This window comes from Elaeis guineensis, chromosome 3 (assembly GCF_000442705.2).
Source record: "Elaeis guineensis isolate ETL-2024a chromosome 3, EG11, whole genome shotgun sequence".
Taxonomy (NCBI): domain Eukaryota; kingdom Viridiplantae; phylum Streptophyta; class Magnoliopsida; order Arecales; family Arecaceae; genus Elaeis; species Elaeis guineensis.
In genome coordinates, this window is record NC_025995.2 from 77,340,039 (window position 1) to 77,359,179 (window position 19,141).

Sequence of the window (19,141 nt, forward strand, 5' to 3'; positions counted from 1 at the left end):
GAAAATCGCACTCAAGGCTTTCTCCTTTAGATCAGCCTTGTTTGCCTCCTTTGTACCTTTTGAAAAGTTATCCTTGACTGTCTTCCATAAACCTTGTAGAATCAAAGAATATTTTATTTTAATCTTCCATAGACTGAAACTCAATCCTTTATTAAACTTCTTCACCTCATACTTCGTTGAAGACGACACCATCTGTGAACCATAAATTGCACGCACATAATGGTCTGATATCAGTTTGTTATAACAGGCATAAAATAAGGCACACAGAGTCGAACAATCACACAGAATAGAGAAGAGAAGAAAAATGATACAGGATTTACATGGTTCGGCTGTAAAGCCTACGTCTACGGGCAAGATACGAGAGAAAAAATTTTACTATGATGAAAAGAGAGATACAATCACTTAGAACTCTCCAAACCCTAGTCTCAATCTGATTTTTTAAATCTCTCCTAACAAACTATCGAGATTGATAGAAAATACAATATTTATCAGTCTGTGCCCTCCACTATCACCACAGACCTCACAAAATATTTCATTCGGATTGCAATGCGGGCTCTTCAGGTCAAATCATAATTCAAGCCCATAAAAATATCTAGACTTTAAGCCACATTAACAGATTGGATTGGATGAAGTGTAATGCTAATTTTGTCACTCCATGGACATTTTTTCAAAATCGAGTCACTACTAATCTCAACACAAAACATAAATTGATTATCTAATTATGTTGTAAAGTTATTATGTAATAAAATAATAGTATGAAATATGTAGACATTATCAAAGAAATATATTCTATATAAGATTTGATTGATAATCATATATACTTGTAATTAACAACACATTATTGATTGACTAGATAACAAAAAAAAGCTAATTTCTTATATTCAAGAAGGAGTAATCTAAAGTATAATATACAAGTTTTGAATCAGTTCTAGTTAGCTTAGATTTAGATTAAAAATTTAGTAATGCAGATCTAGTTCATAATTAAGATCGATCATGTTTTTTGAATCAAGGCTAATCCAAATAACTTCGGTTAGGGTTGAACCAAGTCAATTTTTATTAGTTCTAGACTAAAACTGGGTAAACTCAATTCACTTGCAACAATAATTATGATAAAGGATCTGAATTTGTGAATATGGGTATATCTTCCAACTAGGCAGCCAAAACTCATTTTAAGCAGAAGAATGTCTATGTTTTTTATGCAACGAGGAAGACTAGAAGGAAAGGTATTGAAAGGACTTGTTTTCTTTAGATTGGTAAAAATATTAGTCAAGTTATTATGTAGAAGGGACAACCCTAAATTAAGAAGGGATGCCAAATCTTGAAGGCCAAGAGTATAGATTTCCTCACCCTTTATTTTTAACATAAGTTTAGTGTTGTTGTCTTCCTTTGTAGTGTAGATGTACATCATCCAAATGCAAAAAGCATTTTATACTGGTAAATAGGTGGGGAAATGTGCCCATGTAGGTGTAAGGACTTGAATATAAGATAATGATGTAGTCTTGCTAGGTTGATAATGTTGATGAAAACAAAAATGAAAAAGGCCATTGCTATCACAAAGGCATATCATTTTATTTTTTACAAGTAAAAAACTAAACACTGTGAATTTCTAAAACATTCTAGTTTTCATCTAACCAATTTCTTTAACGATTATTTGGTGTTCTTTTTAACCACTCTTTGATGCTGAATGCCACCTCCAATTTGTAATGATGCTTGGCATAATTAAATTTTAATTTTTTTCATTCTTAAAAAAAATATTATTACATGATTCTCATTTATTCATATGATATTTTTCTCATTATATTATATTTACCCAGTTTTTTTACTTGACAGAACTTGACTTATCAGTATTTTGATCATATATACATTTACCATACTTAAAGGAGCGAAGTATACATTTTATTATATTCTATTTGCTAGTTTATGTGACTGTGATATTCTTTGTTCCTTTGTTCATGAATATATATCTATAAAAAATAATAATTAAGAAGTTAGATATATAAATCATGTGCACCCTAGTTTACTTCTATAAGCCTATTTCTCATCTATATGGTTTCTTTTGGACATCCCAAACTAGTTGGACTATATTTTAGAAATGAATTTTTATCCATTTCCCATGCATTCATGATAATATATAGATTCTTGTCATGGCAATTAATAGTCATCATGAATTATAAGTTATGGATTATCTTTTGTGACAATAGAAATTCTCATCATGAAATCATTACTTAGGTAACAACATCCCATCCAATTTATCATGAAAGGCAATCACTATAGTTTCTGGTATCACACAAAATCGAAAATGGAAGATAAAATTCAAAAGTTTTCTATGATATAAGAATTTAATTATTGGCACTAAAAAATTTTGTGATAAAAAATTATCGTCATGAAGTTTCCAAAGTTCTTGTGATGATAATTTGGTCATCATCTAATATATATAATATATATATATATATATAATTTGGTAATTGAAAGAACTATGTGGATATTTATTTAATTGGTAATTGATAATATATAATGTTCATGATATAGATGTTTATTTAATGTATATGTGATGTTTATTTAAATTTTTGATGTTTGAATTTAATTTGTGGTGCGGCTCGATCATCCGATGCCTCAAGGCCACGTGCATGGAATGCCATCCCGGTCCTCTCCATTTGCAATGCTATTCGATACTTTGAAACCCCCAGGATGAGATTTGCCTACATGCTCTGTTGGGGTGGTAGGAGGTGCCGCCTCTACGGATGCCCTAATTCGGCCCATCGGCATGGGATGAGTGACCCGACTACCTTGGGTGATAGCTCCTAGTGCGCGAGTCGCACGGCTCGATTGTCCTGCAGTTGAAGCCAGTGTGTGCAGGATGCGCATCTCGATCCTCCCCATTTGTAATGCTACTCGGTGCTTTGAAATTCTTGGGGTGAAATTTGCCTGGATACCCTGCTAGCATGCTAGGGGGGCCGCCTCCATGACTCCCCCAGCCCAGCCCATCAGCATGGGATTCATGACCCAGTTGTCTTGGACGGTAGTCTCTGGTGTGTAAGGTGCATGGTCTAGTCGTCTGGCACCCTAAGTCTGCATGCACAGATGTGCATCCCAACTCTCCATATTTGTAATGCTGCTTAATGCTTTGGAATCTGCTAATTTAAAAATTTTAAAAATATTACATTGTATAGAATCAAAGATCATCTTTGATTAATGTACATATTCTATGGCATCCATATATTTATATATTTTTATATGGATGAAAGAATTATGTACATTGATCAATTAATTATCCAGTGTGGATAGTTTGAGAAATATAATTAATTCTATAGATCATTACAGTAATCAAACGGTATGTTGAGGGTTAAAAAAAAATTTGGATAGCATTTCCTCTTAGTTTTCCTCACACATCTTAAGCTATATGGGGAGAACTAAGAAAAAATACTGTCAAAATTTTTTCGACCTCTATTGCATATCATTTGATGATTATAATTGACCTATAGAATTAATATAATTCTTAAATGGGATAAGACCTTCTATACCTATTAGTTGATGGTAGGATACATTGTTCGAAATAATAAAATAATCATTTAGCAATTATCTTGTATTTGTATATGGAGAATTCTTAGGTAGTGTGCCATGGATCATAGTTGGATGGACCGTCGAGTAATCGATGGGGCAATTTCTACTAAATATAGGGAGGGTGTAGAGTACTTCTGTGATTATACTTTTAAGAATGCGGCATTGTACATCAAGGATGGACTTATTGTCCTTGTAAGAGATGTGATAATAAAAAAATGGTTGATAGGGATACAATGACTGTCCATTTATGTAGAAGTAAATTTATACCCAACTACAATCATTGGTACCTACATGAAGAGACATGGGAGATAGTTACAAGGGTTAGAAGTAAGCAGGACAGGGACATAGATAGAATAGTAGATATGGTTATGAATGCAGCTGGTCCTGAATTTAATTGGAATGTAGAGGATGATTTAAAAGTTGGCAGTGATAATTTTTATCGTATGCTGAGAGATGTTGATGAATCACTATGGCTGGGATGTGAAACACACACTATATTATTAGCTATATTAGAGTTATTGAACTTGAAGATCGAGTTTAATATGATAGTCAATTATTATAATAGGATGGTAGCAATCATAAAGAAAATACTATCAAAAGATGAGAAGCTTGTTGGGAGCTTCTATGCTTCAAAGAAAATGATGAAAGGGTTAGACATTGGATACGAGAAGATAGATGCATGCCATAATGATTGCATACTTTTCTATAAGGAGGACCAACTTAGGAGCTCATGTGAATATGCAGTGAAAGCCAATTTAAGCTGAGATAAGAGGATAGAAATCAGAAGGATATACCATATAAAGTTCTTCGATACCTTTCCCTCACTCCCAGGCATTGGAGGCTTTATTTGTCCAAGAATACTGTCAGATAGATGAGATGGCACAAAGAAAGAATTTGTAAGTATTCTGATATGATGAGTCATCCATCGAACAGTGAGGTATGAAAAAAATTTGATGCTTGCCACTCTTTATTTGCTCAGAGATTATGCAATGTCTGACTGGATCTATCTATCGATGGATTTACACCATTCAGTCATGTAGTGGCCCTTTATTTATGTTGGTTGGTCTTTATTACTCTATACAATATGTCGTCTAAGATGTGCATGAAAGAACATAACACCATTCTTACATTAGTTATTCTTGGACCACGATATCCTGATAGAAGTATTGATGCATATCTAAGGCCTCTTATTAATGAGCTGAAATTTTTATCGTCCGATGGCACACGTACTTTTGATGCATTAAAGAAGTAGAATTTTATAATGAAGATTGTATTAATGTAGATCATTAGTGATTTTTCTACTTATGGAATGCTGTCAGGATGGAGTACTCATGGGAAGCTAGCATCTCCCTATTGCATAGAGAATATAAAATTATTTCAACTTGAGCATGATCATAAGTCCTGCTAGTTCGATTGTCATCATCAATTTCTCCCTGAGCATCATCTTTTTTAAAGCAGTGGGATAGTTTCAAGAGGAATAAGATAGAGAAGGACCATGCATCCCTATGACTCAGTGGTATGAAAGTATTTTAGAGGGTATCCCAATTGGATGAAGTCTAATTTGGCATACTATTTGATAAGTAAAATCTTAGAGATTCGATAAAAATTATAATTGGATGAAGCACAGCATCTTCTGAGAATTACCATACTGGTCCATCAATTTGATCCGTTATAATCTTGATATCATGTATATTGAGAAGAATGCATTCAATAATATTTTTTACACTATTATAGATGTCAAGGATAAGATGAAGGACAATCTTAAGATCCAAGCAAATATGAAGAACATATGCAAATGTTCTCTATTAGAGCTAGTTAAGATGTCATTAAAAAAATTTTTGAAGTCGAAAGCATCTTATACTTTAACATGGAGTAGTTGAATGATGTATGTGAATGGTGTAACAATCTTAAATTCTCAGATGGTTATGTAAGTAATCTAGCTCAATGCATCAATGTCAAAGATTGCAAGTTCTATGAGCTAAAGATCCATGACTGCCATATCTTCATATAATAATTACTCCTTTGACTTGGCGTGATCTTTTTTCCAATCCCATATGGAGTTCTTTGATCAAGCTTAATCTTTTCTTCAAAGATATTTGTGCTATCAAACATCCACTAACCACATCTCCAGTTTTGAAGCTAGCAGTGTAGAGACCATATGCAAGTTGGAGAAGATATTCTCCTCTAGCTTCTTCAACTCTATAGAGCACCTCATGATTCATTTGGTGTATGAAGCTATGGTGGGGGACCAGTACAGTATAGATAGATGTATCTATTGAAAAGATACATGAAGAGGTAGATTATACTGAGTTTGTTTTAAAGGACAATCATATCCAAGAAGGAAAAGAAGAGGAAGAAGAGAAAGAAGTGGAAGAAAGTGAAGAATTGGAAGAAGAATCTGAAGGATACCAAACATCTGAAGAGACCGATCGATGAGTAGTAGTAAGTATATTAAACTCCCATTATGTCTTTCTATTCAAATTTTTAATATTGAATAAATCTTCAGACTTAGTGGAGTCAATCCCAAGAAGTAAGGAGTCGACCCCTGCACTGAAACATGCTAAAAAGAGGAAGATTTTAAGTTTCTGAAAGGAAGGAGTCGGCCTCAAGGATAATGGAGTCAACCTCTGTGAAGGAGGAGACGACTTGGTCTCAGAGGATAGAAAGCTGATTTTTCAGTCCACAGGAGGAGTCAACCCTATGGTAGATGGAGTCGATCCTTAAAGAATTAGAGTCAACCTTTGAGTAGATGGAGTCGACCTTCGAGGAATTGGAGTCGACCCCAAGCTCGGGGATGCATAACAGCTAGTTTTCTTTGTCTTTATGGTGTGCTTGCTTTATTTGCATTTCATACTTTTTTGTATCATTTTAATTTTTAATTATTTATCATAATTATATAATTAATCTATGAATCTATTTATTTTTATTTTTAAAAATAACAAGATAATTACTTCTAGAGGATGAAGCTGTGCTAGTCGAGGAGAGAGCTCCAGCGGATAAAGTTCTCAAGGAGAGATCTCTTATGGGGCCAGCTTGTATGGTTCTATAGCACCCACATCACTTAGTAAACTCTAATACTTTAAAAAAAAATAGATTATTTTATCTTTTATTATTTAATATAATATTTTTTATGATATTTTGTTACTCTCAAGTTTGGACGATTTGGAGTTATCATTGACCCCATAGTCACACAGAGCAGTGGCCAGCTCTCAGTCTCAGTGTCGTCGTAGAGAATCCACTCGGCTCGCAGCACCTCCAACTCGATCGAAGGATAGAGAGCTCATCCTAATGCAGAGTCACTCGTAAGTACTAGATCTTCAAGAAATATGTTTAAAGTTTAACTATTTTAGAATTAATATTTATTATTCAAAATCAATTTTATAGGATATTTAAGGAGTTTGGGGTGTCCCGTGTGGTTACTAGGATCATCCAATGATTGATGTCGAAGCTGATGAATGAGTTTTTCAGTTAGCCATTGGGGGCTCACGATGCAGCTTGGGAGATATTCCTAATAAGTTAAAGATGTTTAATTTTTAAATTCATACTATATTTATATTTTATTTATTAATAAATATTTTATTTTAATTATAAAAATACTATCGATTTGAAACTCCTCAGGATAAGGAGACTGGCCGTCGAACCTTTGAAGAGATGAGCACACGTAGGCTTCGGAATGGACTGTAAACCTCAAGCAGTCTGTCATGGAGTTGTCTAGTTTCGAGTCACCATCGGACTGAAAATCTTTCACAAATCATTGGATGTGAAGAGATGTATGGGTGGCTTTATGTGACCAATGGAGTAGTGAGGACTACTCTGATAGATGGCAGAAGGTCTGATAGAATCGAACAATCTAGCAGGATCCAATTAAGTACACCGACGGCTCCATTGGTACATATGTTATAACAGATAGATTGATAAAAATTTTAGACTTATATTAATTTCATATTTAATTGATCATATGTATATTTTTATTAACTTAATTTTATTATTTACTTATTGTAGATACGGTAGCTAGGTCATGTACTAGAACAGCTATAGTTATGGGAGGCCACACGTTAGTCTAGAAGGATCCATGATTACCTAGATTCTAAGTCCAAATGGATTGCGATAACTTAAAATATTATTTATTAAATTTTTGTATAATTGATATGTATAACACCACTAATTAATTTTTAAATTGTATAGGTGGATTACACAAAGTACATTGGAGCACGGCATAATAAGGGCCCGTTCTCTTAGCCCCTCTTTGACCTCGAAGGATGGCTTAGGGCCACTAGAGGGGTGAGTAGGAGCCGGATCATAGGATTCGAATATAACTTCGACCCTTTTGCAGCTCACTGATTTTCGACATCTTCTTCTCAGGCCTCAACAATCCAGATGTGGGGTGATGCACATATCAAGGAGGTCGTGTAGAGACTTTTTTGCCAGCGATCTCAGAGCTTCCGAAATGCCATTCGCGAGATGGTTGTTGAGATTTTTTGAGATCCGCATCTACATGATCAACCTAATTAGCTGGTTGTCACAGTCATCATAGCAAATAAGTCAAGTGATATTGATAATTTTTTTATTTATTTTAATTTTTATATTTAGAAGCTTCACATAGTTAGACTTGAATCGAAAAAGAGGATCTAGAGGTTAAAAATCAATCTACCATTTGGATGGACTGGAGGTGTACGTACGTACGTATCATCGAATGGGATGGGTAGAAACAATCCATTCAAGAATTGAAGTAGTATATCAAAATATAGTCCTCCGTAATGGTTTAGACTTGAGAGAGAGAGGGTACCCAAGGGGTTAAAATTTAATCTAACCATCCGATGGATGGGTTGAAGGTGTCTATAGTTCTATATCATCGAATAAAATATGTAAGAATAATCTATTTGAGAATAAGAGGAGTATATCGAAATATGCCCTCTTGTAATAGTTTAGGTTTCAAACGGGATGGGGGGGTATCCAGAGGGTCAAAATTCAATCTAATCATTTGATAGATAGACTAGGGATGTCTATCGCTTCATATCATTGAATCAAATGTATAAGAACAATCTATTCAAGAATCGAAGGAGTATATCGAAACATACCCCTCAATAATGGTTTAGGCTTCAAGTGGGAGGGAGGGGATACCTAGGGGTCAAAATTTAATCTAACCATCTGATGGACGGATTGAGGTGTTTATAATTTCGTATCATCGAATAAAATATATAGAAATAATTCATTCGAGAATGAAGGATATATCAAAATATATCCCTCCGTAAAGATTTAAGCTTGAAGTGAGAGAGACATCAATTACTTTAGTTTTATAGTTTTAATTAATTTAGTTATAAAGTTATTAATAATATATATATATTTTTATTATAGGATGCTGGAACATCCGGTTCACATCCACCTGTTGCTGCAAAAGACTTACAGGAGCAGGAGCAGGAGGAGGATCTCTATTGATTATTTTTAGTTTTGATGTAATATATTTAATTTTGATATTTAAACAATATTATCTTATACAATTGAATAATTTATATTTTTTATATAATATTAATTTTTTATTTATGATGATGATAGTTAATTGTTAGTTGTTATAGTGTTTATAAATATATATTGATTGTTAATTTAATTATAATAGATTTTAGTAAATATAATTACTTGTTAATTTAATTATAATAGATTTTAACAAATATAATTGCTGGATTTAAAAAAAAAAAATTTATTAACGATGGTAAATCTGATGCTAATGCTATCACCAAAGCATCAAAGTATAGGCAATTGATATATGTCCAATGACTATTAGCGATGGCTAAAACTTATTAGTAATGGAGTAAAGCAGTCGCTAAATATTGAAACCACAGACAATCGACATATGTTCCTTATTAGTAGTGATGCTGGACAATCCACTAGCGATGACAAGCGATCACTAATATATTTTTTAATTTTTTTAATTTAAATTAAAATATAATTAAAAAAATATTATAAGCGACGGAATTGCTGTCGTTAATATGAATATTAGTGGCATTATTCCTACCATCGCTAATAATGGTTTTCAGCATCTAATTTTTTTTATGGTTTATTGGCGACGTTCGTCAGTTATTATAACTATTAACGATGGCTTTTTGATTATTAGTGACAGCATTTGATCATTGCTAATAATCAATATTCTTATAGATTTGCTACAGGAGTTATTGGTACTTATGTTGAAGGCATCGCTAATCAAAAGATATTTTTAGTGAGTTGGGACATTTTCTCCTCTAATGGCATGAGATGTTACTTCATCTCATCATCCATTGAGATAAAACTAGCAATCTTATTCATCTTTATTCTTCGATGTACTTCAAGTATGGATAGCTCTTTTATCATTTGCTTATACTACTCAAATGTTTGGACTATGCACTAAGACTTCCATAGTTGTAGGAGACTGATGCTCTGATACCAACTTAATCCGATAGATATAAAAAAAATAATTCTTCAACCTATTCAACTTGAATCTCTTAAAAAAAATTAGAAGAGATAGTAGAATTGTGAAAGTAGGGCTCATATTTTCTTTCATTAATTGATTCTCCACCTCATAAAATGAGGTACATAGCCATTATTTATAATAGTGAGGTCCATCCTTGTATAATTTAGGTTAGATTCTTTTTCTTATCTTTTAGAAGGATGTACATCCTTAAATGATTTGGATCAAATTCCTCTTTCTGGTTCGAATAGAGCTATTTCTCTAAAAAAAGGATGATTAATAAAAAATGATGAAAAAAATATAAAAATTTTATGGAAGATAGATCTTGACTTGTATATCAATTTTATCTCCAATTGCTCTATCTAATTCTTCATGGGTTGAAAGATTACCTTCGATCAGTGTCTTTTCCCAAAAAGAATATTTCATTGGATTTGTCCATTTCGAGGCCTAATTAAATGATGGAATTTTGATGCAATTTAGCCTTGTGAGGTTTAGTCTAAATTTATAGATCTCGAAAAAATATTCAATTTTTAAAAAAAATTCAATCAGACATCGTATGATCAAGTTATGGTCTTCTAAAATTTGACATGCGATTTAACTTTCCAATATGGCATATCTTGGTCCTAGTTCCTATCCACCCCTACTCATAGTGGCCAAAGTATTCCTAATCGAGTTTGATGATAATCTTTGATACTTGTAATGGTCCACATAATCTACATTGAATTCTATCTTATAGTGACCAAAGTGATCCATACTGAGTCTGGTGATTCTTCTAGATATCCATAGTAGCCAAAATATTCTATATTGAGTTTGGCGATCCATGTTGAATATTTGTAGTGATCAAAATAATCCACATCAAGTTTAATGATCATTTTGGATATTTATAGTGGATAAAGTGATTCACATCTAGTCTGATGATCCTTCTGAATATTCATTGTGGCTAAGATAATCTACATCGAGTCTAATGATTCACTGAATCATTTACAGCACATGCGTGAATTCTGCCAAACAAAGAGAAAAAATCTCAAAAAAGCCAAGTTATGGTCTCTAGAAGCTTGGAATGTGATTTAGCTTTCTGATGTAGTAGATCTCGCTTCTGTATATCTAGCTCTATCTGTTGTGATCAAAAGGATTTACATTTAGTTAGATGATCCTTGTAGATCAAATATTTATAATTTTATATTTATTCTAAGATGACACAGCAACTTTGGAGGGAATGTAAGGTCAGTCACATTTCTAAACTTTAATAAAATATTGTTGTATTCAACTTTTGTTCCTTGTGGGAATAAGTCTATCATAATTTTTTTTTGATAAAATAGATCTTTTGAATATGTTCAATGAAAATTGGTTTTCTCAATTGTAATATAAATAATAACTATTATTTATCCTAGCTGCGAACAAGATTTTTCAAGAGATAAATATCATTTACTTAACAATTATCATTGGAATGAAAATAGGAGCTAGACATCAGTACAAATATATGAAAATTTTTTAGTGTAACGATGATTTGATTGCCGCTCTACAAGAGATATTATTAGTTAAAAAATTTGCTAAGCAATGACTGATCTAAATTATTATATCGTTTCTAAATTATATCGTACTCTTCATTAATAATGGTTGAAAAGTACGATGACATAAAAAAGTCATTGGATGAATGCAAACATATAATCATATTTGCAATAAATGACACCAAAAAAATGAATGCAAACATTGCACGTAGATCAAAAACACATCTAGCTTCTCATCTTCGCACAGCCATGGGGCAAAGGTGGGTTGCACCATATCACTGGGCATTATTATTGCCCCGGCTTACTAGTACTACGGCGTGGCTTCCAGTTGTCTTCTTGGCTACGGGGTCTACTGTTTATGTAATTAACTTTGCTATGCTTTAAAGTTTGTAATAAGTCTGTACGACAATGTAATGCTGCTGGCACATGATCTATCAAGTACTTCCTTCTCTTACGGGCAATTCCGTAAAATACACGATTCTGTTGTCTTCTTTTGAACATTCCCAGAATTCACGGCACACGCGCCCGTAGTATATAATGACCCGTCTCGCCTTCTCCACTGCCAAACAAAGCGAATAAAAAACCGAACCTCGAAGGGACCAAAGAGGCGGAATGGTGCTCGAAGAAGGCAGGGCGGCGACCAAAACACGCCGGCGGCGGCGCTGGGTTCGACGTCGGCGACGGAGAAGTTGCTGCAGATGCATGAGGAGAATCACTTCACGGCGGGGGAGGTGGTCCGGGACGTCATCATGGGCGTCTCTGACGGCCTCACCGTCCCATTCGCCCTCGCCGCCGGCCTCTCCGGCACGTCCGCCCCCTCCTCCCTCATCCTCACCGCCGGCCTCGCCGAGGTCGCCGCCGGCGCCATCTCCATGGGCCTTGGCGGGTACTTGTTCTCCTCCCCTCATACCCCGATCCCGTCACCAATTAATCGCTCATCTCCGGTGAGGTTACCACCGCCCTTGGACCCGTCCATAAACGAAATATGTAGTGGTGTCCTGAGACCGTGGTGGCTTCAAAGGCCATGGCCGGAGATTTCTTTTCTTTTTTGTGCGCGCTAGACGCACCGGGGGATCCCCGGAGTCCTGGATATTCCGGAACCACCCCGACGACGTGGCAAAGATAGGTTCACCGAATCAGCGGTCCGGATTGGCTTGATGTGGTGCTGGTTTTGGGTTTGATTTGTACACGTGGCAGGTATCTGGCGGCGAAGAGTGAGGCGGACCACTACATGCGCGAGTTGAAGCGGGAGCAGGAGGAAATCATCACCGTCCCGGATACCGGTGAGTGCGGGTACACAGTTTCATTATCCTGGTGGGGCTTGCTTTGGCCGTTTGATTTTGATCTGACGGTCGGGTTTTGAACAGAGGCGGCGGAGATCGCGGAGATTCTGTCGCAATATGGGCTCCAGCCGCATGAGTATACTCCGATTGTAAACTCCCTCCGGAAAAATCCACAGGCATGGCTCGAGTTCATGATGAAGTAAGTGGACTTTTTCATTTTTTGTGGAACTGGTTAAGCTATTGTTTTCAGCAGGGACACTAGAACTTCATTGTGGAGTATGGAGGAGGGAATTTTGTAAGAAAAGCCCGCTTAATTTTTCATATTCACATTGATCTTCTCTAGCTGGGGCCTCAACTGGGAAGGTCCACTCTAAATATTATTAATTTTCTTATATAAATTTTACATATTGATTTTGGAAAAACAAGGGGTTAGACTTATTTATTTATTTTGCCAAGAATATGCATTTGATGATTCTAAGTGACTTTGCCCCCAGATGCACACAGGTGGTAACTTTTTTTAGATACTTTTCATTTTGTACTTGATGTAGGGGCAAAACCATGGGAGACTACTAAAGATTTGCACATATAGTATGTTTTGATTTTTAGTGGACCATTATATCCCTATCCTCATGCTTGCTCACAAGAATGTTTATAAATATGGAGCTTCTTATATTTGGTGTGCATCTATTATCAATACGTGTTATTTTAACTTCATATATGCCTGTCTATGAGAGTAGTGCTTATTGATTGCTTAAGTCCAAATATAAAAATTTACATTTTTTACTAATACAAAAGTAAAGTGAGTTTTTTCTAAAAGATCAGAGAAACTAGGTCCAATGTTTTCTATGTTCTTTGCTAGTTCTTTGAATATTGAACCTATGTTTCTTTTAGTGGATGAGGTTAGTCTGTAAATGCATCTGAAATAAAAAGGGTATGTTGCCTTAAAATATTATCAAGTTTCTTTTCTATTGAAGAATTTTTTTTTTGCTACCACAAAAAGAATCAACTTATTATATGCTTCTTACCATTTTTTCTTTTTTGAGAAAATAATATTCATGGTGAATGTTTTTCCAATGTTTGGTTGAAATCATGAAAGGAAAGATGGATGAGATTGGAAGGATGGGTGCCTCCATCTATCATTTGGTTCAAAAAAAATTTAAGATGGATAGATGAAAAAGATAGATTGCCATCCATCATGGCTTACTAATTGCATCCTCTCAAATTGGAAGGAGGAAAGAAAGGATGTATGGAGCATGCGAGAGTAGTTTTTATACTGACAAAATTATTCTTATTAATTTTTTGAAAAAATCTAATATTTTTTTATTTTTCAATCATTATATTTATATTTATTTTTATTTCACCTATACTATTAACCTTATACTATTAAATTTTATTACTATTTATGTTAATTTTAGTACATAATTTTCATGATTATAGGTAAATAATTAGTATCTTCTATTTTTATTTATATTCACTATTTTTAGTTAATTATTTGCATAAAATTAATAAACCATTTAAATTAATTATTATTTATATAGTTAATATATATAAATAAATAAATTTATATATAATTAATTTATGAAATTAAATTAAATTAAATATTTATATGATTATAAAATATAAATTTTATAATTTGTATTTTTTTTTTTTTGGTATAAATAAGTGTTATAAATTGATAATAATAATACTTCCTTATCAAAGATAATTTAGTAAAAATATCATATAAATATCATTTATCTTTCTTTTGATTTCTTCTTTATCAAATAGAGGAGAAATTATTCACATTCATCCTCTCATGCTGCACCAAACACATAGATGAATGAATAAAGGACCATCTATCCTCTTTCTCATCCATATTTTCTCCCTATCCATTCTTCTTCCAATCCATTGCACCAAACATAAGTTTTAAGTTCACAAACCTAGTTATTTTTGGAGAGAAGTTTGAGTTTAAATTAAAAGTGGTGCTTTTGGTTTTAACGAAAGCATGGGAGATTTTAGGGTATAAGTGCTGAAAATTTTTTGAAAATATATGCTGGATTTATATACACCTGTTTATCTCAACAACTATGCAGTTGCTAGTGTATGCAAATATCGGTCTTACAAAGTGGGTCCTTGTAGAATGACTATGCATGTGACATAGACTGATTTATGATTTAAAATAGGTATTTATCTTCTTTTACATTTCAACTCAAATTAACTAATTTAATCCCAAACTAATTGGAGCCGGCTACATGAATCCTTTTCTTCTGCTTTGCTTGATTTAAATTCATACTTTACAGATGTCGTGTTCTTTCTTGCTATTTCATGTCATATGATTTTAGATCTATCTTTAGCTTAATTTCTTTCTATCTACATGCATCAAATTGCTCTTTTAAAGTGATACAGGGAGTATATTTTATCAAAAAGAAAAATATATTAATAAAAAAAGTCGAGTAGGGATATTTTACTGAGTAGTGCTAGTACTTCCAATTTTATATTATATGTGTAGATTGTCCTGTACCTTAGGAATTTGAGTAAATTATTCTTGTTTTTTGTGAGGCTTATTCTCAACGCCTACATGCCACGTGATCTGTGACGTATATATGACTGGTGCAAAACATGGTACCTATTGATTTTGCAATGTGTCACACTTGTTTCTATCTAGAATATACCTATGTCATTACTCCAATTTAATTGAAGAAAGACTTTCAATAAAATCATAAAATTATGTCCACTGTTTATTATGCCCTCATTAGCTAACATAATATTGCCATTCCTACTTTGTCATGATCTAGTCATCCTCTTCTTTTGACCTCCCAAGCAAGAAGGAAGTCAGGAGGAACATCATCAGAATGACAACAGCATTAATTAGCAATCACCTTTCCAAATAATAGACTGACATCAGCGCTTGGATAACTAGAATCTAGATGAACAAAGCCTCATATAGCCAACTCCAAGAAGATGGAACAACAGTTGTTCATTATGACCATGACCTTATAATTAACTGATCTTGTCTTTCAGGTTCGAACTAGGCCTAGAGAAGCCGGAGCCGAGGAGGGCATTACAGAGCGCTCTAACAATTGCCCTGGCATATATAATGGGTGGCATAGTGCCCCTCTTGCCCTACGTGTTCATCACGACAGCTGAGAAGGCGATGCTGACATCAATTTGTGTCACCCTCGTGGCGCTTCTCATCTTTGGCTACATGAAGGGCCACTTCACCGGCAACCGCCCCCTTCTAAGTGCTGTTCAGACGGCCTTCATTGGAGCACTTGCTTCCGCTGCTGCCTACGCCATGGCGAAAGCTGTCCAAGGTGCATGAGGTCGAGCACATGCAATTATAATGTACTGCTTGCAATGGTCCATCATCATCATCAGCATGTGGATGGATAGGTCTTGTTTCGTCGAACTGTAGTTTCTTTTCTTGTAAAAAGTAGCAACTATCAGAAGTGAGATTATATGGGTGAAGTTGATGTCTTTTTGCAAGATTTGGCTTTTTGAATTGCATATGGATGACTGCTCGATTGTTAAAATATCTTGTTCTAGGATCTGCTGAGCACACTAACAGCAAAATTAACGAAGAGAGGAGCCACCCAAACTTAATTTGGGCAGACCTAACAATTTTGGATATAAGATAAAGTCCTTGGTTCTGAAACATTAGTTTATTGGAAAGCCCACTGACAAAACGTAGGCTGAAGGCTGCTTTATTACTTATCAAGGATAGATTCTGGTCTTAACATCGGGCTGAATGAATCACATGTGCAGAAGAAAGAATATTCTGGAGAAAAGAAGTGGACATGTAGGCAGAGACATATATAAGCATGTTACACGGGAAGCTTGTTGAGGAAAGAGATCTCAATAGAACAAGCCAACATAAACCTTCAAAAAGAAAAGAATCTGAAATGAAAAAGCTTCAAGGTCACATGAAGCAATTGCATTTTGCCTCGATCTTGATCTCCTAATCCATTATATGAAAAGAAAATGGTTTTGGACTGATGGGTGAGGATGGTGGTGAAGTTGGTCATTAGTTACACAACCTGGCCACAACCATATGATACCCTCCATACTTATATATAGTTGAAAGCAGGCGTGATAAAGAAGTGGTGAGGGCTGTAGAGGTCATTATTCTTCAGAGTCTAAATTAACTTCTTGATGAACTGCCGCTCATCATTGAGAGATGTAATCTATCATAGTGATAGCCAGACATAATTCTTGGATGCATCAGCCTTCTCAAACAAGAGTGGTTGCACGCAACAATAACAAAACATTAGAGGAAGCGTGTATGAAGGCAAGCATAGCCAGGTTTCCTTGTGCCTACATTTGTATGCAAGCTATCCTCTAATATCTCCTCTTGACAAACATGGAGTTGTTTAAGAGTAAAATATGCAATCCATAATGGTGGCCATATGGGTGATGGAAATTTAGTCATATTTGAGTAAGTTATCATACGAGTATACGATTAGTTTGCACTTGCTTAGACTGAATTGGGACCAAGAATGAAGCAGTCCTATATAACAAATTGTAGTAAAAGTAAATAATTTGATTCACTTTTCATAAGAATAGAGTAATTATTAAGTTTACTATTTTTTGTGAATTGGAGTTTGCCTTAGTAGTCACACCCCTCTACTTGGCGCTACCTCCAAAGGTTCTGACCTGGGCGACTAAATTGAAGGTTGGCAAGTGCGGGATATATCGATTTCCTGTGACTGATTAGGTTGCATTCGTTATATATCCTTTCTGTGCCAATATGCAAGATTCAATCACTTGCTAACAGTAGAGATAAGCTGACCCCAGTCGTCTTCTTATAGCCAAAGGTGATATAGCATGCGTGCTTTTAGGGTTCAAAAGGTTAGGCTTTTGACCTTTATCTGCATCCAGGCCTACATGAAGAGCATGAAGGCCCACAAATGTATTCTAGTTAAAACTTAGGCTGGGGTTTCTAATTGTAACTTAAGCTCAAAGAAGCATATGTTAACTCTAAAAACTAGTCTAATGCGAACCTGAGCTGAAACCATCCTGAAATTAACATAATGAAACGAGTCTAAATACAAAACTGGTCAGCTTTGGGTTTTAGCAGTACAACGTCTTGTCAGTTAGAACACAAATAGAGAATGCCCCTATTAAAAGATCCTAACCATAGCTATAAGTTCCAAGTTGAAAATAAATTTTAGGATAAATTATATTTCTAATTTTTAAACTAAATCAAATTCTTTTAAAAGATTCTTAAATTATAAAAAACTAAAATTTAATCCCTAAACTATCGGAATCATTTTAATATTGCTCTCAGATGTGATTCCGATGGTTTTCTCTCAGTTGAAGCTCGATGTGGCAACCATTGATACTTACGTAGAGTATTTTTTGCTCGTATGGCTCAATCGATACTAACATGATTTAAAATATTTTGAAAAATACTACTGACATGGCCAAAACAGGCGATTAGATGACTTAAATCATCTAAATAGACGTTTTATGCTCTACTTTCTTACCTATACCCTAATTTCAGAGGGCGTCTCCTTTTGTTCTCTAATCGGAAATTGTTCCTTCCCCAATTTGAACAAGAGGGTCAATTTTTGCCGGAGTTCTATTCAATCATCTGTCAATCTTCATCGAAATTGTGCATTCGGCATTCCACTTTCACATAGATTGTCAGTTGGGATTTCTTCATTTTTCATTGTCTTTGCACTACAGGAAAAATGGTCATTAACGACGCTATTAATGTTATTTTACGACGCTTTAAAGCATCGCTATTTAGCTTTACGACGCTTCGAAAAGCGTCGGCAAAGCGTCGCCTATGTAAGAGTGGAGATGAAAAGCGCCGACGCTTTTTAAAAGCATCGTTATTTTTTAACGACGTTTTAAAGCGTCGTAAAATTTAACATTAACGGCGCTTATAAGCGTCGTTAAACTTGTCTTAACGACGCTTATAAGCGTCGTTAAATATATTTTTAACAACGCTTTAAAGCGTCGCAAAATATAATTTTAACGGCACTTTTTAGCGTCGTTAATGACTCCGCGTCATCCACTCTACCAAGACGCTTTTCGAAGCGTCGGCTTTTTTGTCTTTAACGACGCTTATAAGCGTCGTTAAAATAATTTTAACGACGCTTATAAGCGTCGTTAAAGGTTTTAAGAGAAAAAAAAAATACAGGTATTATCTACAAAAAAAAAAGAATACATACATTCCTGTACGAAATTATATCAATTATTCGAACATAAACCTGTACAATCACCACATTCACACCTGTACAATCACCACCATTCACACCAAAAGCAAACTTAAATAGAAAATTTAACCAAACCAAAAGACAATATTTTATATAAATAAAAATAAAGTACTAATCGTCCATTACAATCAAGAGTAATATAAAAAA

The 19,141-nt window shown here is 34.5% G+C and overlaps 1 protein-coding gene across 1 annotated transcript; it reads left to right on the top strand.

Moving 5' to 3' along the window:
• Nucleotides 1-12,086: 12,086 nt before the first annotated feature.
• Nucleotides 12,087-16,263, top strand: LOC105032656 (vacuolar iron transporter 1). The gene is given in 5 exon segments (XM_010907157.4): nt 12,087-12,151; nt 12,154-12,394; nt 12,706-12,791; nt 12,876-12,990; nt 15,792-16,263. Coding segments are annotated over 5 exon segments (774 nt in total). The 5' UTR covers nt 12,087-12,120; the 3' UTR covers nt 16,093-16,263.
• Nucleotides 16,264-19,141: the final 2,878 nt, after the last annotated feature.